The sequence below is a fragment of the Hippichthys cyanospilos genome, chromosome 2 (genome assembly GCF_059441005.1).
Source record: "Hippichthys cyanospilos isolate Australia breed blue-spotted pipefish chromosome 2, RoL_Hcya_1.0, whole genome shotgun sequence".
Classification (NCBI taxonomy): domain Eukaryota; kingdom Metazoa; phylum Chordata; class Actinopteri; order Syngnathiformes; family Syngnathidae; genus Hippichthys; species Hippichthys cyanospilos.
In genome coordinates, this window is record NC_142370.1 from 4998014 (window position 1) to 5024956 (window position 26943).

General features: G+C 40.0%; 2 protein-coding genes across 3 annotated transcripts; one reads left to right on the forward strand and one right to left on the reverse strand.

Annotated features, from left to right (window-relative positions):
- Window positions 1-1009: 1009 nt before the first annotated feature.
- abcb6a (ATP binding cassette subfamily B member 6 (LAN blood group) a) lies at window positions 1010-12885 on the reverse strand. Its single transcript, XM_088408865.1, has 19 exons — window positions 12672-12885; window positions 12042-12562; window positions 10370-10510; window positions 9726-9915; window positions 9548-9640; window positions 8183-8375; window positions 6632-6753; window positions 5648-5823; window positions 4550-4675; window positions 4394-4470; window positions 4245-4308; window positions 4089-4174; window positions 3954-4011; window positions 3760-3864; window positions 3506-3680; window positions 2278-2390; window positions 2088-2182; window positions 1940-2008; window positions 1010-1864 (listed from the first exon to the last, which is right to left on the reverse strand). The coding sequence occupies exons 2-19, from the start codon at window positions 12555-12557 to the stop codon at window positions 1705-1707; spliced, it is 2559 nt and encodes an 852-aa protein (XP_088264991.1). The 5' UTR covers window positions 12558-12562; window positions 12672-12885; the 3' UTR covers window positions 1010-1704.
- Window positions 12886-14597: 1712 nt separating this feature from the next.
- Window positions 14598-25672, forward strand: LOC148426959 (coagulation factor VII-like). Of its 2 annotated transcripts, XM_088409048.1 has the most exons (9): window positions 14598-14726; window positions 14847-15010; window positions 15118-15142; window positions 17924-18037; window positions 18099-18137; window positions 18201-18245; window positions 20900-21018; window positions 21169-21289; window positions 24464-25672. In XM_088409048.1, the coding sequence occupies exons 1-9, from the start codon at window positions 14654-14656 to the stop codon at window positions 25054-25056; spliced, it is 1293 nt and encodes a 430-aa protein (XP_088265174.1). In that variant the 5' UTR covers window positions 14598-14653; the 3' UTR covers window positions 25057-25672. The 2 variants fall into 2 exon arrangements, with proteins under 2 accessions (XP_088265174.1, XP_088265173.1); XM_088409047.1 differs by having other exon boundaries at window positions 18099-18245; window positions 24464-25671.
- The last annotated feature ends 1271 nt before the right edge of the window (window positions 25673-26943 follow it).

Consider the following 26943-nt stretch of genomic DNA (forward strand, 5'->3'; position numbering starts at 1 on the left):
CATACGCACCAAGCCAGTGGAAAGGCATCGCTGTATAGAAATGAAGCATGTGCATTGATGAATAACACATCAACACGGTACTAAGACTTTCACTTTAAGTCACACGTTGAGAGATGTGGCTTCAGTAAAACGAGTCGTTTTATTATTACCTCCATAAAAATGAAAAATTCCACATCACTTATTTACCTTGCTGTGCACACTCATGATTCAGCCCCATTATTCAACCCCTCCGCCCCAACTCCAATGCAATTGAAACAGACATCAATTTTATGCTGAATACTCAGTTTGGCCGGCCTGGTCATTACTCCCCATGAATATAGCAGGCATCCGTAGAATTTACTGTGTCACTTTAACCCCTGGGGGAAATTTTGACCAAACTAGGGCTTTTTGATCTGTGATAAAGTAAAAGCATACAAAAAAACACAAGGAGGCAAAAATATTGCATAGCTTGTCAAAACATGACTTTCAATATGCCACGCTGCCGTCCCTTTTAAATGCTTGCAAATGGGAGGTCGAGAAGTACGCCCTATACTGTAGGTGTCAAATCAAGCCAATGTCAGGCTCATTTACTGCTATTCAAAATATGAAACTGTCAATTTTGTATATATTGAAAACCTGATGTTTGATTTTGCATTAATTCTTTCAACGGCAACTTGCAAACGGGGCACAATAGACATTTTGTGTTGACACCACACAACCACTGGGCGTTGTTAGCGGTCCAATTTATGACATTTGCAAGCCTGCAAGCCGGCTTAGCCTGGAGTCCCATAATGAAAAAGTCTTCCAAAGTCATAATACTCTAATGATGACATAATAAATATTCCTATTTCAATTTTATATATATATATATATATATATATATATATATATATATATATATATATATATATATATATATATATATATATATATATATATATATATGGCATTGTTACTTTTATCACATTTTTACAATTTTTGTAAATAAAGGGCACATAAGTCTACCCACCCCCCCCCCCCCCCCAAAAAAAAATATATATATATGTACACACACACACACACACAGTGAACCCTTGCTACTTCGCCGTTCTACTGTCGCGGATTCGCCACATCGCAGATTTTTTTTGTTCCATTACGCGGATTCACCACATCGCAGATTTTTTTTCCATGTTGCACATTCACGACTTCAAGGATTTTTTTTTCATTACATATTGAACTTTTGCAATAGTGTCTCCCTTGAAGGCTTTACTGAGCCTTAACGCCAACAAAAAAATAATAACAATTGCTGAGGTGATATACACACACACACATTTTATATATATATATATATATATATATATATATATATATATATATATATATATATATAAATTGAAAATACTTATATTTATTTGACGATGTTATGACCCTTTTTAAGTCAGCCCAAGTTGGGTAGTAATAAGTCCAGGCTAGTGAAAAACGGACTCCCGGGGGTCAAATAAGTATAAAACTCTGAATTAAATGTAAAACATAAAAAAACATGACATTTTGAGAACTGCACCCCAACATATATACCATAAGTAGTGTGATTGGTAGGGCTTGTTACATTACAACAGAAATACAAAAAAATATTTGATCACATTCAGAAATTTAAAAACAATAAAAAATAAAATAAATAAGTAAGATACATTCGACCAAGCTCAACTAATCTCTAAACTCCAGATCATCAAAACAGCAATGGAACATTCAATTGTCATTATGGCCTGAGGGAGCGGAAGGTGGTTGGAGCTTCTCCGACTTGCAGTCTTTGGCGTCAGTGTCTGTCGAGGAGTCGGAGTCCTGAGCCTGCTGTTGATTTGCCCACATGTCTGCATACAAGCCTTGCTTTTGTAATAGCTCTTCATGCCTTGAATAGACAAATTGCCACTATTACTATGCCATCAAATGAGAAAGTTTCCTATCATTGAAAAACAGCGCATACCGTCCTCGCTCAGCGATTCGACCCTCGTTGATGACGAGAATTTGGTCTGCTCCAATGATTGTGGACAACCTAAGAACACATCTTATTAGCTTCAAAAAAACAAAACAAAACCAAAAAAAACCCAAATACCTGTGAAGGTATCTTTTACCTGTGAGCAACAACCACTGTCGTACGATTAGCACAGACTTTGGCTAGCGAGGCCTGGATGTTGCGTTCCGTTTGGGTATCGAGTGCTGATGTGGCCTGTGCGGTCAAAAAAGAAATACTCAAGACTTAGGAGTTGTTTAAGTTGAGTGACAAAACAGAAACTGTTAGCCACGTTTCCTTCGCCTCGTCACCTCATCCAACAGGATAATTTGCGGTGCCTTGAGGATGGTACGAGCAATTGCTACCCTCTGTTTTTCTCCTCCACTCAACTTTAGGCCTCTTTCTCCCACTTGAGTATCATAACCTGCGATAGACAAATATTACATTATATTGCACTTTCATCAACACAAATGAATACAATATTTTACACACGATAAGGCGCATCTAAAAGCCTTCAATTTCCACAAAAGCTGACAGTGTGCCTTAAAATCTGGTGCATAAACTGCGAGTTTTCATTTTTGGGGGACAAAAAAAAAAAATCGCCATGTAAATATTTTTACCTCTGCAATTCAGTTATAAATGTATTTTTTTACACACCCTGTTTGAAATTTTGATATGCTATATACGCGCCAATTTTGAAGCAATTTATATGTCGACAAGGTGAAAAAAACGTGAGTTTTTGTAAAAGAAAGTGTGATAAAAGAAAGCGAGATTTTATAAAATTAAGTCCAGAAACTGTTTTTAAATTGACAAAACAATATATTTTAAGTCTTTTGTTTGCAATTTGATAAAAAAAAAAAAAAAAAGTTTAACACTTCATTGAAATATAACTATTTGTTTTAACTTGATTCTTCTTGGCATTGATCTAAACCTACGGTGTCAAACATAGAGACCGTGAGCCCTTTCTGGCCTGCAAACACGTTTAATCTGGCCCGTGAGATGATTTTGTAATGTCAAGTATAAAAATGAGCTGAATTTTTTTCATATATGAAGAACTTGAAATGTTTTTTGATTTACAGTATAGTAATGTTAATGTTTTGTGATTTATAGTGATTATGTGCTTGTACTATTTTGGAGCGTATTAAAAAAAGAATACATTTGAAGTTGTTTTAAAGTTATATACGGTAAATATAAACTATGATTTTATTGGTCCGGCGCACTTGGAAACAGATTTTCATCCATGCTGCCCAGAAGCTAAAATGAGTTTGACACCCCGGATTTAAACCTTATCAAGAGGTATTGTTTTCCCCATTCTTCAGATAGAGCGTTCTGCAAATCATCTTTATTCTTCATTTCTGACTTGAAAAGTCAGCGCAGCTCCATATAGCGGATGCATTATGCAACCCCAGTCGCCACTGTGGTTTCTATTATGCAGGTCTTATAATGCGGTGCGCCTTATATATGAATACAGTTTTAAAATAGGCCATTCATTGAAAGAGCGCCTTAATCAAAACTGACAATACTCAATCCATAAATCACCTTCAGGGAATGCCACAATCCTGTCATGGATATCACCAGCAATGGCAGCCTCCTCCACCTCCTGGTCGCTTGCCGAGATGCGCCCATAGCGAATGTTCTCCAGGATGGTGGCGTTGAAGAGCACCGTGTCCTGGGGGACCACCCCGATGTGCGCTCGCAGAGATGTTTGCGTCACCTGAACACAGTGAGAAAGTGTCGTTTGCTTTCCTTGATTTTGAACCTGCCAAAAAACACACACTTAACCAAGTGCTTACTTTGGATATGTCTTGATCATCAATGGTAATGCAACCCCCCTGGATATCATAGAAGCGAAAGAGGAGTCGGATGATTGTGCTCTTCCCTGATCCTGACTGCCCTACCTGTGGAAGTTTGGTGATTTTTGTACAAATAAATAAATAAATAAATCCCAATTTTCACGGAGATCACTTTGGCAAGGGTTTTGACATACCAGGGCCACGGTCTGTCCAGGTAGTACTGTAAAGGAGACATCTTTGAGAACCTCCTTACTGAAAAATGGAAACAAACACTGAGTGGAACTGCTCACCATCGTAAATTCCGACGAAAAAGCAAAAGGGGGACTCACCCGTTCGTGTAACTGAAGTAAACATTCTCAAACTCGATTTTTCCCAGCTTGTAGCGAAACGTCACAGCATTTACAGCATCTTTCACCTGTATGTAATGAAGAATTGTTGACGTGGGCATGGCAGGAGTTGGGAGAACCTGTGAGATTCAAATGTACCTCCTCTTCCTCCTCAAACAGCTTTATCATGCTTTCCATGTCAATGAATGAATTTTGGATCATTCTGAAACAAAGATAAAAACTTCACTGAAGAGAAAAAAAGCAAGTCATTCTCGAACTACAGCGCATAAAGAGTTGCCTGTTCTCACCTATAATAGGTACCAAACCAGTTGAGAGGGGTATACAGCTGGATGATATAGGTCCCAAAGAGAACAAAATCACCAACCTAGGAAAAACACATGGATCAAGTCAAAAATGATTTGCTGTGACAAATTTTCAATGAAAAAAAGAATTCATATCAGCACCAATAATCTTCTTTCTGTCACAAAATAGGCACAGAGCAGGGAGCCGGCCAACAGACCCGCACCGATGATCAGGTTCTGGGTTTGGTTGAGGAGGGCCAAGGAGGCCTGTGTCTTCCACTCTGATGACTGCAGAGGGAAGATACCATCATTAGATACATTGACTCCATTGTTTACATTAGCGTGTACACTGAAAAAGCTCTTTCTCTCCAACTTTAAGTTTACAACTGACGTGAACTGAGTGTAATTCAATTTTAAGCCAAACTACAGTGAATATATAAATACATACATACATACATACACATATATATCTATATATATCTATATATATATATATATATATATATATATATATATATATATATTATATATATATATATATATATATATATATATATATATATATATATACAGACACACACCTCTGCTACATTAGGCTATGAAGGAACAAGAGTGCCAAAATGAAATACATAAATTTGAATAACCAACTACCATTGAAATGATTTAAAACATATTAAAATTATTAGAGTATATTATCTTGCTTTTTTGACACCTGTATGAGCTGAGCCTCATAACAGATAACTTGATAGCTCCATACAACTCAGACACACGGGAGCATTTTGCGTTTTGTATAAAGGATATCTGCCTTGGTTCTTATGGATAGGGTGGCACTCTAAGACAGCAGGTGAACAAATCTGCCAGCAGTGCCAACTTTCAACACAATCACAAAGGACTCATAATGAATGAGCACCGATCGAAAGTTAAGATTAGTTTGGTAAGAACGGACTGGAAACATCCTGATGCATTGATGGTACAGTATTTGGAAGCAAAGTCTTCACTGTGTGTCTTTACATTAAAATTGTGTAAGCATATTACTCGGTTGAATAAAGTTTGAATAAACTTAACTGATACCATCAAAATTATATTCAGTAATTTCTCAATAAAACCACCTTGTTTTGAATTTTTTTTTCATTGACTGATTTGATTATTTTGTTTTTGTTTTTCCACCACAAACATGATTACAGGAAGAATTGAATTACAGTATTTAATGAATGAAAATTAGACAGGATTTAATTAATCAAATTTGAGCTCATCACAGACCTGGTATTTCAAGATGGCGTCCTCAAAGCGGCTGACTTCATAGCTCTCTGCATTGTAGTATTTCACTGTCTCAAAGTTCAGTAAAGAGTCAACAGCCTTAGTCTTAGCAATATTGTCCTGCTGATTCATGTCCCGTCTGTACTTGGTCCTCCACTCTGTAATAATGATGGTCAAAGCTGGTGGACAAATAAGAACCTTTTTTAATGGGAGCGACAGCTGACAAAAAAAAAAAAAAAAAAAGACAATCTTTGAAGTAGAGGTAAGATTTTAAGCCCAAGCCCGACCTGACCCGTCCCAAAATGTCATTCATTACGTTCGGATCGGATCGGATCGGGCCGGGTTTCTATCTCGCTGACTTTTTAAAAAAATAAATATATGTTTATAAAAATGTATACTAAAACGATGTGTGGAATGTGGATACTAAACTAAGGAATACTTGTTATAAAATAAATAATCTGGATAAAACAGAGAAGGCTCTGTAAGGTAATTGCTGTTTAACTACTATACGAGCCGCAGAGCCAGCGCGTGCTCTGCGCCCGTGACCGCCGCCCTCTTAATAATCTTAATATATCTTTTCCCATTTACTTAATTTGCATTATTCTACTTCAAGCCTAGCGGGCTGCAGTATTTCTCCGCGTAATTAAAATTTTCCCCGTCAGCCCTTAAAAAGATCCATCAATGATGGAAAATTGTCGGTTAATGTGACCTCTGCAGACAGAAATATAAAAGATGTAAATGTTTATACAGTCTTGTTAAACTTAGATTTCGTTACAACAGGCTTTAATTTGTTATCATAAATCACCTCCTCCTCCCGAGTCCACGCAAATAAAATAAGAAATTTCGGGTTTGCTTTGGGCTTGGGCCTGCAGATCAAGTTACCCGGTAATTGGTCGGGCTTTACTACCGCGGGCCTGGGTCGAGTCGGGCTGGATTTTTTAGGCCCGATCTTACCTCTGCTTTGAAGTACCAGCTGACGTTACTTACTGAGGTACAGGGTCATGCACACAAAGACAATCAGGCCGAACCACGCGTTGAAATTGGTGATGAAGAAAATAATGGCTATGACTATGTCGGCAATTGTTGGGATGATGCTGAACACGATATAGCTGTGGAGAAAAAACAATACTTGTAATCAATTTTCCCTTCTCTAGCATAAAAAAAACAAGCACCTAAACTCTATGCCTTATGTAGAATGTACTTAGGTACAATCAGAATCTTTTGATTTACAATAAAACGATAAATTCAATTCATACATTTAAATTAAACAATATTGGGCAAAATGAAGCGCGAAGCCATTAAAAAGCCACTCAGAAGTTTGAAAATCATTATTTTTGCAGCATGGCACTGAAAACAGAAAGCATTTGTGTGGAATATTATAATTCACCAATTATAAGCTGCATCTGTGTATAATACGCACCCTTCATTTTGGGGTCAACTTCTGGTATTTACACTTTGGCAACAATTACAATTCATAGCAAACCAGAATAAATCTCATCATCTTAATCGCTTCATATTTTCTTGCGTTCATATCCGTTAGTCGTTAAGTGTGTTTCAGATTTCCCACATTGTGACCTTTCAGTCAGTGACCACCGCAGTAGTGTAACGTTGAATGCGTTCGGAGCAGTTGTTTTTCCTTTTCCTCGCGACGCAGCTTGAGTTCATTTTGCCATTATTGCCCAAAGTTGTGCAGCAGTGTTTCGGCAAGTTTGTGATTGTGTGTATACGCCAAAAGAACGCAATCAACTCTGCCAGCGACAAGAATGATCATCATGTAAGGTACTTGTCTGCCAGTGACTACGTTTTTTTCTTTTATGAAGAGTGATGACACTCGTGGCCAGCGCTCCTCTTAATTTTACGCTTATTGAGCACTGTAGTAATTAAGTGTGACCATTTCATGGGAGCGTTGCTCTCGATTGCGACAAAAGGTGTGATCAGCCGGTTGCCTTTTTCGATAACGCTCGGCACTGAAACCGATAATAAACGAGCCAAAAGGCATACCTTTCCGCGTCCTCTCACCGGAGCACTCGGCGGCTAATCTTTCCACGCTTAACTGAATCAGCTGGAGACATGATAACTTTTACACGATACTTTCCATTCCAGTGTGTGAACAAGATGGACTCCTAACTCTTCCTATTGTAGGGAAGAATAGCTATGAAAATAGCGATAAAATTGTGTGCCATATCTCCCCTTATGTGGCTGACGGATTAATCTTTCTCGAATGGTGTCGAAGAAAAAGAGTAATTTAAAAATCTGAGCTGTTTGTTTTCTTTTTTAGAAACACACATCCTTTTGGCCTTCTTTTTGGCAAAAAAAAGAACATCTTATATTTGGGGAATCATTGTAATAGTTTTGTGATTCCTATATATTGACAACAGATTCCCCCGCTGGATCAGTTCCTGTAAGTCACTTGTGAAATTGACATAGAGCTGTAACTGTGAAAAGTGAACTACAGTATATTAACAAGTACAAGACATAAGTGGGTGAAACTAACCAAGATATACATTTTGGTTGATTAGATTGGTGCAGCCAACCCACCTGAGCAAACTATTGATGGATGAGGTGCCACGGTCGATGCTTCTCAACACGTCACCAGTTTTGCGGCCCAGGTGCCAGCGTAGTGACAGGGCGTGCAGATGGGCAAACAGGCGTACCTGAACAACCCTGTTAGTGAACTGTTGCACTCGGATCCACAGGAAGGAGCGCAGGTTGCTGACAAAACCTGAGGCGCCTGCATCAGAGAGCATGGTGTCAAATCAACCACTTGTTGGGAGGGGGTGGCTATAAATTAAGCAGCAATCGGTTTGCAGTGACTGGTAAACTCTGATATCAGTCATTTTTTGTTGACAGTGGATGTCAACATTGGCAGGTGTTTTTTTGTTGTTGTTGCTTAATTCATATTCCACAAATGCAGTGTGGAACCTATGCTTAGGAAAGCCTCGTTATAAAAAATTCAAGTTACGAAACATCTCTGCGGGAAAACATTTTCTCCAGTTACGAAAGAAATTCAGGATACAAAATTACATTGTTGACCTATAATAATGAGACACAAGACACCAGCGCTCCCTCAACCAAGACTGTAATGTAATTCGTCATGACAAACCTGCGATACATTTTTATAATTTATTAATATCCCAGCTGAGCTTGTCCACTAATGAGACACTAGTTTTTTGCACCGATTTTTACTGTGATTCTGCACTTTTCATCTTTACACGCTTCATCCACACTTCCCACCAACAGCTCACACCGTAGAACTAACAAACATAAATTAAAACATTGGCTACGGCTAACAATGTACATATTCACATAAAAACACAAATAAAACATCATTTTGGGCTGTCGTGTCTGACGTTAGCATCGGTAGCACGTCGTTAGCACTTTAGCTAGTGGTCTTAATGACATTACACAGAATGCACTTCGCATGACCGAAAAAAAAAAAAAAAGTAAACTTGCATGCTCAAAATGATCTAAAAATAAATATCATTGCTCCCGTGATCTTGTAAATGATGTCTAGATCACTGGTTGTGTAAAATAAAAAACACCAGCACCATCTCAATGCAAACAAAAGAACTGAATTTATATTGTCAACTGCTACAATTGTTATGATCCATTTCTTTTTTAAATTATTCTTTACGGGAATGTATTTTGAATTCCATTATTATCATGCTCTACTGTAATTTTAATATGTATTTGTTGCGATTTTTGATGCATTTATATAATTTATTAGCAATATTTAAATGGTTATGTGAGCGTCAATGCAGGGCTTGTTGGAATATTGCTTTGTGCATTTAAATAGGAGTTGTGTGATTTATACAAGAAAAATTGCGCACAGGTGCGTGAGGAATTTTTAAACGAGACCCTGAAGATAACTGATTATCCAGTGTGTGAAAAGGTCTGTCATACCTGCCCCCCCGCCCTGCGTGAACTTTAGCAGGACATAAATACACACAGTTCTGGTCAGAGCGTTCCAGCTGCTGCCATCAGTTAGTTCAGTGACTAAAAGGGCAAAAAAGAGGGAAACAATGTGATTAAAAACATGACACGCAAGTCAAAGATAAGATACCCCTGTTGGTATACTTACCTATATTTTTGTAGTAAAGGGGAACAAAGACATTTATTACCCTCTCAACTCCAAGCAACCCCAAACAGAAGAGGACAAGTAGCTGGAGCCAGACACTGCCCCGAGGCCACATGTAAGGTAACAGCAGCCTGGCCTTCTTAGTGAAGCCCTTCCAAGTTGATTGATTTTCATCTGCTTGGCCTAAGAGGCTCTGAGATGGTGATAAGAAGCTGGTCAAAATTACAAAAATGGACTGATATACAGTACAAGAGAATGTTTTTCTCTTCTTGGCTCCTTCTGTTTTATCCTATTGTATTCTAAATCGGTTTTATATTGACTTTGTTGCTGCTTTTTAACAGCTATATTTGTGCTTTATAATTTATATTTTGATAAATGTACAGCACTTTGGTCAATCCTTTGAGGTTGTTGTTAAATGTGCTTTATAAATAAACTTGGACTTGACTTTTGCTGTCCATCCATTTTCTTGACCACTTATCCTCACAATGACCACAGGCTTGCTGGTGCCTATCCCAGCTGTATTTTGGCAGTGAGCAGGTTACACCCTGAACTGGTTGTTAGCCAATCGCAGGGCACACAAAAGACAAACAAGCATCCACAATCAAAAACACGTACCAATTAATATTTTTTATCTCCGAAATTCTTACCTGTCCGCTCTGCTCTACATCTCGCTCGTCTTCATTTATGAGAAGCCTGTAGGGTCTCTTAGGCAACCCTGGGGCCTTAAGACCAACAAAAAATAGCAGTCCGATACCTGCATAGCGCATCAGCCACAAGCCAAACTGCACCTAAGAGAATTCGAGGACAGTTACAATAAAAAACAGTAAAGTAAAACTGCAGGACCCATTCCTGGCCGCATGACGCATGTTGCTTTAAGTGTTAAGAGTGGGAGGGGCAAGATGTGGCCTCTTAGTGACAGTTTTTGGCAGACACAGTGACTCAGCGAAAAAAAAAAAAGGGGGGAGCAGAGCCTGATTCTCAAAGCCCTTGAGTTTATGTACTTAGTATATTGCCACAGGTCAGGGCGGCAAACTAGTTAGATCAGAAACAAGACTAACAACATTTCCATGGGAATGACACGTCGATTGTAAACAACAACGTTGTATAATTTGACTCACACCGATCTAAAATAACTTGATTACACATCAATTGGGAGGCTGAAAGTAGAGCCTTGCATTGTAAAAACTTAATATGAGACGGACGTATCAGCCACAATTGAATATGCGATTCAAGAGAACTGTACCAAAGCAGCCACCTTAGCAAAGATTATGTTCAGTTTTAACTGACAAGCATATTAATTATTGTGGTTGTATACAGTGTGGTCAAGCATGCGGCATTATAATACTGACAGTTGTTTCTAATCATTCTCTTACCTTCAGTTTACTAACCACTAACAACTAAGGGCCAAAAAAAAAAAAAAACCACAAAAAAAAAACTGCTACGTATGGTAAAAGTGGAATTTTACAGCGCTGCAAACTAGAACTGCAATAGTAAACATTGTTCAATGTAACCCCTGGAGGAATTTTTTTTGTTTGTTTTATTGCCTACTTTATTATTTGCTCAATTAGGGAACGTAGTCTGCTCGGGGAAGTGAACAGAATAAGAATTTCATTGTGTAGTATTACTATGCATATGACAATAAAACTCTTGAATTTAAATATCAAAGGAATAGCATAAAAAAAACACTCAGAGGCCAAACTATTGCATAGATTGTCAAAACATGACGACTTTCAATATGCCACGCATGCTTGCAAATGGGAGGTCAAGATGCACACTCTACAGGTGTCAAGTTTAGCCCGCATAGGGCTAGTTTACTGCCAATCAAAATTGGAAATATTGTAAATTTAGGAAATTCTGTATTGAAAACCCAATTTTTATCATGCATTTTGCTCGATTTTTGCATTAATCCTTTTGACAACGAATCCTTTCTGCAACAGCAACTCGTGAACAGGGGTGCAATCGAAATTTTTGTATTGACACCCCAAAATTGCGGGGTAGCACTAGTGGCCAACTTCAATTTCATAAATAAATAAATATACAGCGTAGTTTGCCATGATCAAATTTTTACAATTTTTGGACATAAAGGCAGCATAGGTCCACCATACAGGTGTGTGTGTGTGTGTGTGTGTGTGTGTGTGTGTGTGTGTGTGTGTATAAAAAAAAGTAAAAGTAAATATATGTTTACGTTTGACGATGTCACGACCCTTTCAAAGTCAGCCCAAATTGGGTGATAATAAGGGTAGGCTCGTGTAAAATCCTCAGACATCCTGGGGTTAAGCATCCGGTTGTTTTAGTGTATGCAATATTTGTGTTTCTCACCAGTTGCTGATTGCCTTCTAGGCCCCACCACCAGTGAGGGCTGAACCAGGAGACGAATGCCAGGTTCTCAATTGCAAACGCCGTTGCCCAGAAGAGCAGCAGCGCTGAGCTGTGGCCCCGTGTTCGATCCATGACCAGGGCCCTTCGCCTCTCTACACGGAGCAGGGCGATCGCCCAAACCCAGGCCAGGGCAGAGAAGCAGCCGTAAAGCAACACATAGCCTGGGACCTGGTCCCCTTGGGTGGCTCGCCACAGCATCCCACCCAGAAACTGAACCAAAACGAGGCTGGAAACGATCTGCTGAAGTGTGTAGAGACGGGAGCGGGGGATGAACTTGGGCTCCATTGGCGTGCCATACTTTTGGTAGAAGATGAAGTGTATGGTGCCGAGGAAGAAAGAAATGGTGAGCAGTACAGCGGGGGCCAAAGTGAAGTAAAAGCAGGGAGCGATTCCTTCATCTACCCACGTGTGGGAGATTGGAAATTGGGCTTCACAATAGCTCTGCACGAACACCATGACTCCTATGGAGGGAAGCCAGAAAACAACGATCTCATAACGTCACATAATTGTTCGACAAAGATTCATACAAATAATCATTGAAGGGGCCTGTCTGTCAAGTGTATCGATTACCTTCTTTGAGCTCCTTTACCGATGCACACGCTCCAAGGGAAAAGTGACGAACATGCGAGCTTGTCGCGTACAAATTGACTTGGGTGTCATCTACTCGGTCTGTAGAGGCGGTATTCGGGTTGGTCCGTGACGTCGCGCGTTATAGATTGTACTCTTAACACCCTTGGCAATGGACGTCAGTTACACAAACGCTGACGTAAAGCATGGCCGACGACCTAAGGATCCTTAGCCTTGGGCGCCCCCCAGAGGAGACAAACGAACCACTGCAATGGTGACGTCACAGTTTTGGGGGCGCGACTAACCGGGAGGGGGCGTGCAGTTCCACGCCTTTCCGGCCGGCGTGTGAGTGCGGTCCAGGCTTGTTGTATAAAAATTATGGCGGATTGCTGTGGAGAAAGATGCTTGTCTAAAAGACGTATGCGTGTATAACAATTCGCAAGACTCTAAATTGTGTTGAGTTTGAATTGTTTTCGTATGAGTACGACTGTCAATTGGGTTTACAAATTGAAAACTTGCGGGTGCAAGATTTGTATACAACTCATATTTGCACGATATGACCATTATCTTTGCTTCAATCTCTTCTTTGGATTCGCGGATCTGGATGACGTCACGCCAAACTATCAAGCAAAGTCAGCCGGTCTGCGAGTCATCTGTTTTTGCATCACGACAGTTTGGTAGAGGGATTTTAGACCTTGCTGAAAATGTGGAGGCAGGGCCTGTAGAAAACGATTTTATTCAACGCAAATTGAAGGAATTGTTTTGGCTTGAAGAGCAGGGTAACCAATCAAGGTGTTAGGGCCCACCCATCAAACTTTGACGAGCGAGCTTAGCAGATAAGCAAAGCATGAAACGTCGCAACAGCTAGTCATTAATGTTTGTCTGTTCTTCAGAGTAGTTGTTTTATACATTTTGTACTTTACATTGAAATTACTGCAGTAAAAAAAAAGTTGGTGTGCAAGTCATCTGTAGCGCCATTAGTCACGCACGCAAACATCTTTTTGACAGCGATCTTACCCCATATATCAACAGCTGATTGTTTGCAACGTGAATTTCGAATTTATTCATAAATTACTTAATGAAAGTGGACAAACAGGCTTATGACCAGAGCTTGCAAGCCAATGACCTGTGACTCTAAATCCATATACAGTATTGTTTGAAAATCATTAATGTAAATGATAAATTGGTCCCTCACAACGTTTTTAAGACATTAACTGCCACGTAACCACAAGGGATAAGTAAACTATAAATTATTTTAACATCTTTATTTATTTATTTTTTGTATTAGAATTCTTCTTCGGCGTTTGTGTGTACGAGTCAAGAAAGGGTTTTTCCAAATCAACTGCAATTCTTGTTTCTCCCAGCAGAGGTCACTAGCTGTTACTGAAGCTTCCCAAAATGACACAATTTTTCAATAAATTGGCCCTAACTGGGCACAAAAGGCCCACAAAAGCATGATTTAAGCATTGCTAAAAATGCACATACATTATTCTTAAGAATGAGTCTGATAACCTATTGAAAGCTTCTGTTTGGTGTTCATTTCGCGTTCTTTTTGGCCATTTGTTCTGCTTTATACATGTGCCATGCGAATGACTCGCAAATCAACTGACTTTGCCTGGTAGCTTGATGTTACATCTTAAATTGTGTATCCAGATCCACGAACGCAAAGAATCAGGTGCGCGAATCAAACAGAGGGATTCGCAAATCCACAGGAAAGATTCATGCAAAGAACAGAAGTCATGTACCCTGAGAGTCCTACTCCTACGAATGGCGAAACACGCATACAGCTGGTCAAAATCAACATTTCCTTTCCTAGAATTTTGATCAAATGTATCAAAGTGGTGTTAAATGCTCACTTGTAGAGGGCATGCAGAAGGTACTCCAAACGGCTACACGGAGGCGGAGTCTTTTCGTCAGGTTCATCAGCATTTAACCTGCGTTGGGGTGAATGGACTTCAACCTCATCGAGAAAAAACAGAATTCCCATGGCGGCAACAGCGCTTTTCAGCGTCTTTGTAAGCTTGCTCATCGTCTTAAGCTCGCCATCACTGGCATCAGGTGAGAGAAGGAAAAGTGCAGGAGCAGTGTAATCTTGTCATGTCATGAGATGCAGGATGCAGCTCCCAAAGAGGCGCACATTTCAAGTTTTGAAGCCTGTAGTGTGTGTTTGCGTTTCAGTTTTCCTGGATCCAGATGAGGCCCGCAGTGTCTTGGTGCGCACAAGGAGGTTCAACTCGGGTTGGCTGGAGGAGTTGCAGAAGGGTGATCTGAAGAGGGAATGTCTGGAGGAGAAGTGCTCATATGAGGAAGCACGTGAGGTGTTTGAACATCAAGAGGCCACGGTTCGCATGTCCTGTTTTTTTTTTTTTTGGTTTTGTTTTTTAACCAAATTAGACATCGTCTCCAACATATTGTTGATTCAAATATCCACCTCTTTGTGTTTCCTTAGGACGAGTTCTGGAGGACATACAGCAGTAAGCGAGATAAACATTTAATGTTAGAAAAAGTGAAGAAACTACAGTATGTGAACATTTCTGTCTGAATTTGGAATACCAAAAACCAGTGTTGGGCAAGTTACTTCAAAACTGTACTGTAATGCATTATTTGTTACTTATTACTGTCATTTCAAAGGAATTAGTTACATTACAATATTACTGTGTTTAAATTGTAAGGCATCACACCAGAGTTCATTTTGACATGCAGTACGTTACTCTCTCCAACACAACTGCAAATATGGATTTGCCATTCTAAATGTAGCTCGTTACACATTCAGTGGAAGTTTGCCTAAAGTCTAAAAACAGAACAAATCATTTCATCTGTAATGTGTTGTAAACCTTTCAAGACAAGACACAAAAACTTTTTTTGTATTTTCATTCCTTTATTACTTAGCTTCACAGCATAGTGATGCATTGTTTATGATTTGGGCAGAAACAGTTAGTGCATTCCACAATTTCAATGTTATTCAAATTCAAGTTCAGTCGGCTAAAGTTAGAGACCGACGTTACAAAAATAGATGGTTTTGGCAAAGCAAACGTTAGAAGCTATCCTACATCATCGCTATCGTGTCTCACGTACATACGTTTAACATGAGTTTTTGAATTCGTCATCTTGATACTTATTGACCAGAACTACTATTCATAGCGATTGTACAGTGAATATTCGCGTTAGCTTACCTTGTCATTATTGCCAGTTGCGACAGTGATCTAGCTGACAAGGTTACGAAATGCTGGCAAATCCATTGTAGAAAGCGGGAGCATAGCTTCTACATATGGCATACTCCACCACGAGACTCCTTTCCTCTTGAGATCTAAGTGGCGTCCCTCATTTTGCCTGCTTTGTTTCATTCCCACTCTCAGTCCTCCATGTTACTATGGCACCGTTTAAAATGCTTTGTCAAATTACCGGTGCTATTTGGCAAAGTGGACAGCTCTTTAGATGTTGGGCACATAGTGCACCTAACTATTCTATTCTTGTCTTTATCTCTGAGGAACTGAAAGTAATGGGCATAGGTCCATCTCGGGTACGTATTGTCCATATTCAACCCACTGATTGCTGCTGCCGCACTCATCTCTGCTGTAGTAGCCTCTAACAACAGCAAGTAAACATTTTGCCCCGGGCTTTCTTCCTCCGACCCTGCTGTGTTTTGGGTGAATTTGGGGAAGAAAAAAATCCACCACTTAATGTTTATTTGATGATGTGAAACAAGTGTACACTTACTACCATGCCGCTGTGCCCAGAGCAGTCAAATAACTCATTGTACGTCAAATTCTAATCACACATTTATGCCGACAGTAAACTATATACAGTACAGTATTTGTTCAATAGTTGGTATTTATGAGTGTAGTGACATGGCCAACTTTTACTATGACATGCAGATGACTGCATTTTAACGTGAAACCCCTTGAAAACTTAATCATCTGTAAGGTAAACTTTTCAAAACCAAAAAATGCTCAGTTGGATGAGATTGTTACAACAGAGCCCCTCTCGTGCCAGGGTATGAAAAAGGAAATATCTTCCCCAATCTGTGCGCACGGTTTACTAATCCATTTGCTCAATTTAGTAATCCATGCACACGGTTTAGTAATCTGTTTGCTCAGTTTAGTTAAACCGTTTGATCAGTTTAATAAACGGTGCGCACCGAGCTGGGCGACGAGTGTAGGCCTTTGCAGTATGTGGAATAAAACGGTTGTTGGCTGTTCCGCTCCCTAAGAAGTACAAATTCAGCGAACCTGTCAAGAATAACATCGAAACCAGGACGAGTAAAGGACCTCAACCGGACACACGAGTCGAGGGCAAGAGTAAAGTTTACTAACAAAAGGTGCACCCCAAGCGTGAAAACAAAGGGAAGCCAAAAAGGCAAAGTACAACAAAGAATACAGCGTACCAACAAAAGGAGAGGCAGAAGTGGCTGGCCAATTGAGTTCAACCGGAACAGGGAAGCGACGAGGGAGCCGTCAGGAGAGCGACCAGAACAAAGTAACAAATAAATTAAACAACTAGAAGATCCAAAAATGAGCAAAGTACAAAGCAAGAGAGTCGCTGGGGAGGTGAACGCGAATCAGGAAGGCAGGAGATATTTCTAGGCAGCATGAAGCGTGGGAAAGGAATTAACCCGACAGTCGCTCTCCTGCACCGGCATGCCTTAAAAAGCCCCAGATGACACTGAGGCACAGGTGCGCGTGGCCGGTGACTCCGCCTCCTCGTCGCGGCAGGAGTACACTGCCTAAGCACAAGGACAACAAAATAAGACAGGAAACAGACCGGTTTCCCTCCCGGTTAATGAAAAGTGTTTGGAACACCTCACGCTGAACACAGTACGTTAACTAATACTTAAGTAAAGATGGAAGGACAGTAGCAGATTGTGTAGCAGATTGTACATCACGATTGTGTAGCATGGTGGTGAGCGGTGCTGGAAGGTGGACCCAAAAATGCAGGGAAGCCGGGAGTTGATGAGTTGCTTAGAAAAGGAGGATTTATTTCCACTCAGGGATGGCAAAACGGTATCCAAAGTAACACAATTCTAAACAGAAACCAACCTCACAGGGGCGACAACGGCAAAAGGGCAGTGGAACATGTTGACGGAGCATGCGTAAATTATACGACCGTGCACACGGAATTGAGCAACGTAGTAAATATATATTTAATTCATACCCTGGCACTCCGTATGTTACTTTTAAGATGTGTGTGAAAGCCTTCACAAACCTGCCTATGAAAATGAACTGGCATGTGTGACTTTAAAAAGTGACATCCTGCAGTTCCAGACAGCTGTGAATCGAGTCCCTGCTTGAATGGGGGAAGCTGCTCGGTCCTGCCGGAGTCTTACAACTGCTTGTGTCCCCCTCCGTTCAGTGGCCTCAACTGTGAGCTCGGTAAGGCTACCTCACACGTGTCTTTGATCCAGGTAACTCAGAATCTTGTTGTTTTCTGCAGATGACAATGCTGGCCCAGACTCATGTCTGCTAGAAAACGGTGGGTGCGAGCACTTCTGTAATGCAGACGAGATGGGAGAAAGACTCAACTGCTCCTGCGCAGATGGATACTTGCTGAATACTGATGGCCGAAGCTGCACGGCCAAAGGTGAGTTTAAAAGTATTTGTTAAAGTTGAGTTCCATGTGGGGCGGCTCGGTGGCGCAGCACGTCTGCCTCGCTGTTCAAGGGTCCCGGTTCGAATCCACCTGGCTCTGGCCTTCCTGTGTGGAGTTTGCATGTTCTCCCCGCACCCGCGTGGGTTCTCTCCGGGCACTCCGGCTTCCTCCCACACTCCAAAAAACATGCTAGGCAGGTGAATTGGACATACTGAATTGTCCTTAAATGACCATGTCCATGAATGGTTGTTCGTATCTGTGTGCCCTGCCTGCGATTGGCTGGCAACCAATTCAGGGTGTCCCCCGCCTGTTGCCCAAAGTCAGCTGAGATAGGCGGCAGCAAGCCTGTGACCCCTGTGGGGATAAGCGGCTCTTGCAAATGGATGGATGGATGGAGTTCCATGTGAAGGCATTAAAAACGCCCACAAAAAAAATCAGACAAGATCACACATGCAGGATCTTCACAAAATACTTGCTCATTTGGGCCCATGCTGCAAGATATTCATCAAATGTTTTTCCCCCTACTTTGATAGTAGTAATAATAATATTATTATCATTAATAATATTAATAATAATAACAACAACAAGTCTAAATTAATTCATTGTGTAGCGGGAGGGGAAAAGTTTCCCACTTCCCTCCTGGCGTAGCAATGGTACCACAACTGGTGGCAATCCAGTAATTAGGGCCTCCTAATAATAATAATAATAATAATAATAATAATAATAATAATCATAATCATAATCATAATCATAATCATAATAATAATCATAATCATAATCTTAATCTTAATCTTAATCATAATCATAATAATAATACTTACAACAAGTCTAAATTAATTCATTGTAAATGGTTGGCCTAAACTTACTGTAATTCCCCAAATATAAGAGGCCCCCTTAGGCCTTGTCTACATGTAACCGACTTATTTAAATCCACATAGTGTCCCCCTCATCATTGTTATTTATTCAAAAAAGTCACGTCTATATGAAACCACATAGTGCAGTTTCTTAACCGTGTACAAGGATGCAGGTAGGCGGCGGTAATGTCGCAAATCCTGTCCAATCAGAAAGAACTTCGGACTCTGACGTATCCAATCAGAAAGAACCTCCGCCTCTGACGTCACCCGGTATCTGAGTCCTTGACAGGAAAATACGAGTAAAGCGATGACGCAGTTCTCCGTTTAAACTGGTTACACACAACCACAAAAGCGGAGGCTTGGGCAAATTTCTACTTTGGCTGCAGGTTTTGAAACATTCGGCATTGATTTAAAAAAAAAAAAAAAAAAGCCGGCCATGGATAGCAAATAGGGCAAAACGGAGACATTTACTGGCCGTTTGCAAGAACCCCGAATATGTGTAGAGAAAGCCATAATTCTGGGGTCAAATTCTGGAATTTTCTATGTTATCATGTATAAGACGTACCAACTCTTTGGTAACAATGTAAAAACTATAGCAAAACAGGATAAGTCTCATCTTTTGTAAACTCTTCATATTTTCTTGAGTTCATAAACGTAGGTTATGTACTGTATTTGTTGCACGTTAAATTGATCGTGTGAGCGATCAGTAAACGCTTCGCCTCAAGTGTGCTCAAAGCAGTTGTTTTTCCTTTTCCTCGCGACCCAGTTCGAGTTCATTTTACCACTAATAAGTCGAGCAACATCCGTGTTTCACATATTTTATGATTGTGTGTAGCTACAGTATATCCCAAAAGACCGCAATTATTAAACGAATCAAATGGAATACCTTTCGGTGTTCTCGAACCGGTGCACTCTTCATTGAATCAACTGTAGACATCATAACCTTTACATCAATTGTTCTCAAATGGGGGTAGGCTACGGATGCCCCTGGGCTACTTGAAAGAACTCCAGGGGGTATTTGAGATTTTAAATCAAACAAACATGCAAAAGTTAATTAAATGTATTAGGAAAATATAAGTTCATGAAACAAATCTTACGTTCAGTAGGCCTTCCAATTTCATTATTTATAAAAGCCAGATTCTGATAATACAAAAACACTTAACCACCTAAATTAAATTGCGTGCGACCTCTCAATCAACACAGAAACCTTTTCTGTGACCCCCACCCACAGACACACGCAAGCAGTACATGCACACACTCATACATGCACACGTATGAAAACACTTTTCTCTCACCTTCCCATCAACGTGATTCCTGCAAACCACAAACTTAATTTTACTCATCCTGCCAGAGTGATCAATCGGTGCTGAAAGAAAGATTTTTTTTAAAGTGAATATGCAGGCGTCGACGTCACAATTTTGCAACTAGCTGGGTGTTCGCCTGCATGCAAGTTCACCACTCACTGTTTACAAGTGCAGGTTGGACTAGAAGGCGAGTGGGATTCAAGACTAGGCAACGCAGCTTTATTCGTATAGCGCATTCATTCCATAAGGTTATTCAATGCACTTTTAAACGGTTAAACGTTCGTGAGAGTCTCTTCACTTTAAACTTCCCTTCCAACTTCTGTTATCTCTCCATAGGGTTTGTGCTCTTGCTGCTTGGGCGCGCATCATGCCCTATATTGCTTTCACTACTAATTGTCTGATTAGAGAATGTGTTTTTCTTCTTCATCTGAACGTGGGATCCAAAGGGAAACTTTCTATAAATTACAAATGATTTTCCCTGCTTCAGATGCAATAACATGCGGCATGACCCCAGTTCTTCAGGATCCAAATAAAGCCAATCAGCTTGACCCTCGTGCTCGGATTGTGGGTGGAATTGAGTGTCCCAAAGGCGAATGCCCTTGGCAGGTACTGTATGCTGCTTGGAAAAGACATCTCAGCCTCAGAGTCCCCTGCACAGAAGCATGTCCTTTTTGCAGCTGTCATGCACTTGAATGTGTCAGTTTATTTATTTATTTTTGATTTTATTTTTTTTGGGGGGGGGGGTGCTTCTTACAGGTGTTGCTGCTTTATAAAGGCAAAGGTTTCTGCGGCGGAGTAATCATTAAACCCATGTGGATCCTCACAGCATCTCACTGCCTGGAAGATACTGATGTCCAGTTTCTAAAGGTGGTTGCAGGTAAAAGACACTGAATATGTCTTGGGTTTATTTCAGGGCAGGGCTATTAAGTGGTTAAAATGTTGACCTTTCAGTCAGATGACCACTAAAGCAATCTGATAAAAGTTTAAGTACTGATTCAACTGTTACTGATTTTGACATTAGTTATGCACAATACTCAGTTTTATAAACTGTCACAAATGCCTAGATAAATCCATACAATTCAATAGCTTTACTCTTTAACTTTATTGTCCTGGCAATGAGACTAAATTGCAGCCAAATTAACTACTAATGATAGCAACAGAAAGGTGCGGCTGTCCAAATGTGTTTTTTTTGGTCAGATTTGACAGAGAATTTTTGAATGCCAGAAGGTGGTTGGTCTTAGGTTGGAAAAAGACAACACATTCATCACCAATCCTGCTTGAATGGAACAAAAGCTCCCTAAAGTAAGGCAAGGGAAATTTCAAAATAGCTTAGATCCTAATTTATGCTTTCTTGTTTACACTCATCCATATGTATCCTCCCGTTTTTTTTGGTTTTTGTTTTGGTTTTTAGGTCCCCACAATCTCAGTCAGTCAAGCTCTCAATTGTCGTTGACGTTTTCTCGCCATTACCTTGTTTGGAGCCACAGGGCATTAGCCTGTACAGCTACTACAGATGAGCTATAGAATTATCCAATGATGTTACAACCTTTTGTAACAACTTTGGATCACTCCTCAGGTTTAGCATCATCAACTGCTGATAGTTTGCAACATAAATGTCCAACGTATTCATAAATTATTTTATGAAATTGGACTGACAGTAGCTCGCAAGCCAATGACCAGTGACTCCAAATCCATATATTGTTTGAAAATCATTAATATAAATTATAAATTGGTCAGTCATGATATTTTTTAAGATATAACCTGTCACGTAACAGCAACAATAAGTAAACAATAATTGATATCAACATTATTATTTTTAATGAATAAATCTTTATTTCGTGAAAGGATTCCACTTCTGCGTTCGTATGTGCAATTCAAAGGAAAGGCTGTTTCCAGATCAAGTGCAGTGCTTGTTTCTGCTAGCAGTCAGTTGCTGTTATAGAAGCATCCCAAAATGGCGCCATTTTCCAAGAAAGTGGCCCCAAATGTCCCATAAAGCTTAATTTGTACGTCACTACACATGCGCATACATTCGCATTAACATTGAAGCCTGATAAGCCTGAAAAGCGCCATTCTCTGCTTGACTAATGGCGACTGCAAATGCAAAGGGTAAGATCCACGAATTTGAATGATCAGCTCTACTAATCCAAGGGAGGGATTCAATTAAAGTCGTACTCAACACAGAGTCGTACTCATACAATAACAATTCAACTCAACACAATTTAAAGTCGTATCAATACAAATTGTTAAATGCGCATTCGTCTCTTTGACAGCAGTCTTACTCCATATCTATCAAGGTACCATACCCGTGTACTCAAGTTATAACCCTGGGGTAAATTTTAACACAACTTGGGATTTTTTATATTTTTGATGCGTGACATCAAAAGGAAAAGCATACAAAAAAACACTAAGAGGCTAAAATATTGCATAAATTGTCAATACATGACGACTTTCAATTTGCCACGCTGCCATTTTTCTAAATGCTTGCAAACGAGAGGTCGAGAGGTACAACCTATAAGTGTCAATGTTGGGCTTATTTACCGCCATTCAAAATGGGAAATATTGTCAATTTTGGACACATTGAAAACCCAATGTTTTTTGTTTTTTTTTTCACGCATTTTCCCAGATTTTTGTATTAAGTCTTTCAATGGCAACTCGCGAATGGGCCGCAATTAAAATTTTTGTGTTGACACCACAAAACCACCGGCTGGTATTAGCGGCCAACTTATGACATTTGCAAGCCTTTCCATGACTTTAATGATTGGCTTAGCCTGGACTCCCACAATGCAAAAGTCTTCCAAAGTCATAATGCTCTAATTATGACATAATAAATATTCCTATTTCAATTTCATAAATATATAAATATACATACAGTGTTGTTACTTTTGCTATTATCGTATTTTTACAATTTTTGTACATAAAGGAACGTAGAACAACTTCTTGCGCCAAACTAGTTCCTATTGTCATGGTCGTGAGGCATATTGCGTGAGGAGTGTGGGAAAGGCGGAACCAATAACTGCTGGGGTTGATAGGGTTGAGGCTCAAAAGGATGATTTAATCAAGAATTGAACAGAATGGGAAGGGACAAAAAATAATATAAAGTACAACAGAAACATCCAGAACAGAAATACACTATCTATCTATCTATCTATCTATCTATCTATCTATCTATCTATCTATATATATATATATATATATATATATATATATATATATATATATATATATATATATATATATATATATATATATATATATATATATATATATATATATATAACTGTACTTATTCTGCCCTCCAGAAGTGGATAGTTGATCTTTTTTGTTTTGCCTTTGACGAGAATTGTCTGTAAGTACACGATATGTCAAAATTATGACACATTGGAAATAGAGTACCCTCAATTAATGACATATATTAAAACTGTTTCCATATATAAGGCGCACCCTCAATTAAAGACATATTTTAAAACTTTTTTCAATCCCAATATAGTAATACTCAAAGTAATAACAATAATAACTCAAATAATAACTCTAAACTCTCAATAGCAGAATAACTCAATGTCAATACCTACCTTGTTCAACTGTAAACACACAAAAGAAACAGGTAAAGCTTACTTTATCAGTCCAATCTCAATATTGATCCATATATAAGGCGCACCATCAGCCTTTTAAAAAAATTAAGGCTTTTAGGTTCACCTTATAGTGCGGAAAATACGGTATTTATTTCGTTGTGCAACTTGTTTGCTCCAGAGGTACTATGTACCGTTAGCTGATTACGTGTTTTATTTTTTTAGTTTTACAGCGACCTCAAGAGGGTAATGGTCGACCATTGTTCAAATAAAGCAGACCAAAAGGAAAGAAAGTCTGGTTGTTTCAAACGTGGTTATCCAGCCGACTAGCCGGCGAAAAATCAGACGCTTCGGAGTGTGGACGGCATAGTACTCAAATAGGTCTTGAGTACAATTTGTACTTGGTTTCTTCCCACCACTGGTGAGATTTCATTGTGTCACGTGTTGTTTATGAAGCTCTCTATTTGCTTTGTATTTGTCAGGTGAGCACAACACCGAGGTGGAGGAGGGCACAGAGCAGGTCATCCGAGTAGCACAAATCCTCATGCATGAGCGTTATGAAAAGCAGACGGCTGACAATGACATCGCCTTGCTGCGACTGGCTTCGCCTGTGGTTTACACGGCATACGCCGTGCCGGTCTGCCTGCCCACAAAGTCCTTGGCTGAGCGCGATCTGTGGGCCATCAGCATTCACACGGTGAGCGGCTGGGGCCGGAGAGCTGAGAATGGCCCCACTTCACATCTGCTGCGCCGCCTCAGGGTGCCTCGCATCCGTACGCAACAGTGCATCCAGGAGAGTGGCGTGCAACTCACCGATAACATGTTTTGCGCCGGGTACCTGACGGGCCGGGAGGACTCGTGTAAAGGTGACAGCGGCGGGCCTCTGGTGACGCAATACAAGACGACTACATTCTTGTTGGGCGTAGTCAGCTGGGGGAAAGGCTGTGCCCGCCCAGGCCACTATGGCATCTACACGCGCGTCTCCAACTACCTACAATGGATCCATAACCACACAGCCACACCGGTTCAGCTCACAAACAACACACAACTTCCACTGCACAACCTGACAACTTGAGCGCTCGCTCATCACTTATCATTCACCCTCTTTCAGATCTCAGCTTGACGATATGATACATTTATCGAGCACAAAAACATTTTCCCTGTCTCATGTTTTTTTTTTTTTTTCGTCACTCAAGGACGGAATGGGACATCTTTTCAATCAGCATTTGAATTCTTTCAGTGCCATGGCTGAGAATTTTCATCATGTAAATTACTTGAGTTGCGTGCCAGTGACAAGAATTCTTACGAACTAACTACGCTTTTTTTTTTTCTTTTAAATAATTGGATAGATGACACTCATGACCTCCCCTTAATAGTATGCCAATCGAGTACTGCTGTAATGTAGTTATATACGTACACAAACTGTCATTTTGCCATCGAATACACATTTTCACTGTTGTTCATGTTTTATCACAGGAAAGGACTGTTGAGGTGTTTAAGATGTTCCCAAAGAAATATTCACTGTTGTGCAGAAAACACATTTTCATTGAGGACCACTACAAGTATGCATACATGCAAAACAACTGTTAAATTAACGTGTTAAAAGGATACATTTACGTAGCCTACGCCAAGCGATATTGCACTCAGCTCCCTTCTCAATGCTACATCAAAAAAAAAAAACAACACATTTCTTCTTTTGTCCGTTCAATGGCATTAGCATTTTCATTCTTCCACCACTACAAATATACGAGCTGTTAGTAAGTGTAAACAATCTTATGAATGCTGTCGAGTGGTGTGCTTGCATTGCACTAATTGTTCAATATGTTATTTTTGTATTTGACCATTTTATCAGAAATGCATCATTGTCATAAATCTATTCAGTGTTAAGTGCGGACACTTAACACAAGCAGCATTTTTGTTTACCACCCTATTATGGTAGCACAGCTGAAGAGCGCGGGAAGCAGGCATGGAGAGTGTTGCATTTCTGATAAAATGGTCAAATACAAAAATAACATATTGAACAATTAGTGCAATGCAAGCACACCACTCGACAGCATTCATAAGATTATTTACACTTACTAACAGCTCGTATCTTTGTAGTGGTGGATGAATGAAAATGCTAATGCGATCAAACGGACAAAAGAAGAAATGTGTTCTTATTTTGGATATAGGATTGAGAAGGGAGCTGAGTGCAATATCGCTTGGCGTACGTAAATGTATCCTTTTAACACGAGTTGTTTTTTATGTGTGCATAATTGTAGTGGCCATCATTGAATTCTGCGCATAAGAGCATGGGGTAATGTAGGAGGCGGCAACCTGCGGCTCCTGAGCTGCATGTGGCTCCTTCATCCTTATGTTGCGCGGCATGACTCGGTGGTAGTGGGGTCGTCTCCCAGCTGAGAGGTTGCGGATTCGATCCCCCGACCATCAAGACCATGTCGAAGTGTCCTTGAGCAAGGCACTGAACCCCCAATCGCTCCTGATGCTGCGTCATCTGTAGGTAAATGACGCTTTGAGTAACCAAGGTAGAAAAGCCCTATACTAAGTGAAAGTCCATTTATTATTAAAATATATATTCAGTATATCAAACTTTTTTTTATCTTGTATATCTGTATCTTTTTTTTTTATCTAGGTTTACAATACAATGCAGATGAAATGATTTGTAGTGTTTTTAGGCGTAAGCCAACCTTGGACTGGATGTGAAACGGGTGTAAAGAGCTACAGTTAGAATGGCAAATCCATGTTTCCATTTATCGTGGCAAGAGTAATAAAAAAGTGATGCAATAGTACTGTGGTGCTGGGGTCCCCAACCTTTTTATCACCACAGACCGGTCAACGCTTTAGATTTACCATATTTTCCGGACTATAACCCGCACCGGTATATAAGCTGCAGCAGCAAAATATGAGCAAAAAAATTATTTTTGTCACGGATAAGCCGCACTGGAGTATAAGCTGCAGGTAA

Excerpts from the sequence above, each read along its gene's own strand:
- abcb6a (XM_088408865.1), bottom strand. The coding sequence starts at position 12,557 with ATGGTGTTCGTGCAGAGCTATTGTGAAGCCCAATTTCCAATCTCCCAC. Across the intron at positions 6,754-8,182 it reads TCCATCAATAGTTTGCTCAG|CTATATCGTGTTCAGCATCA; the intron begins GTGGGTTGGCTG and ends TTTTCTCCACAG. Across the intron at positions 4,309-4,393 it reads TGGTTTGGTACCTATTATAG|AATGATCCAAAATTCATTCA; the intron begins GTGAGAACAGGC and ends TCTTTGTTTCAG.
- LOC148426959 (XM_088409047.1), top strand. The coding sequence starts at position 14,654 with ATGGCGGCAACAGCGCTTTTCAGCGTCTTTGTAAGCTTGCTCATCGTC. Across the intron at positions 21,019-21,168 it reads AAGGCGAATGCCCTTGGCAG|GTGTTGCTGCTTTATAAAGG; the intron begins GTACTGTATGCT and ends TGCTTCTTACAG. Across the intron at positions 21,290-24,463 it reads GTTTCTAAAGGTGGTTGCAG|GTGAGCACAACACCGAGGTG; the intron begins GTAAAAGACACT and ends TGTATTTGTCAG.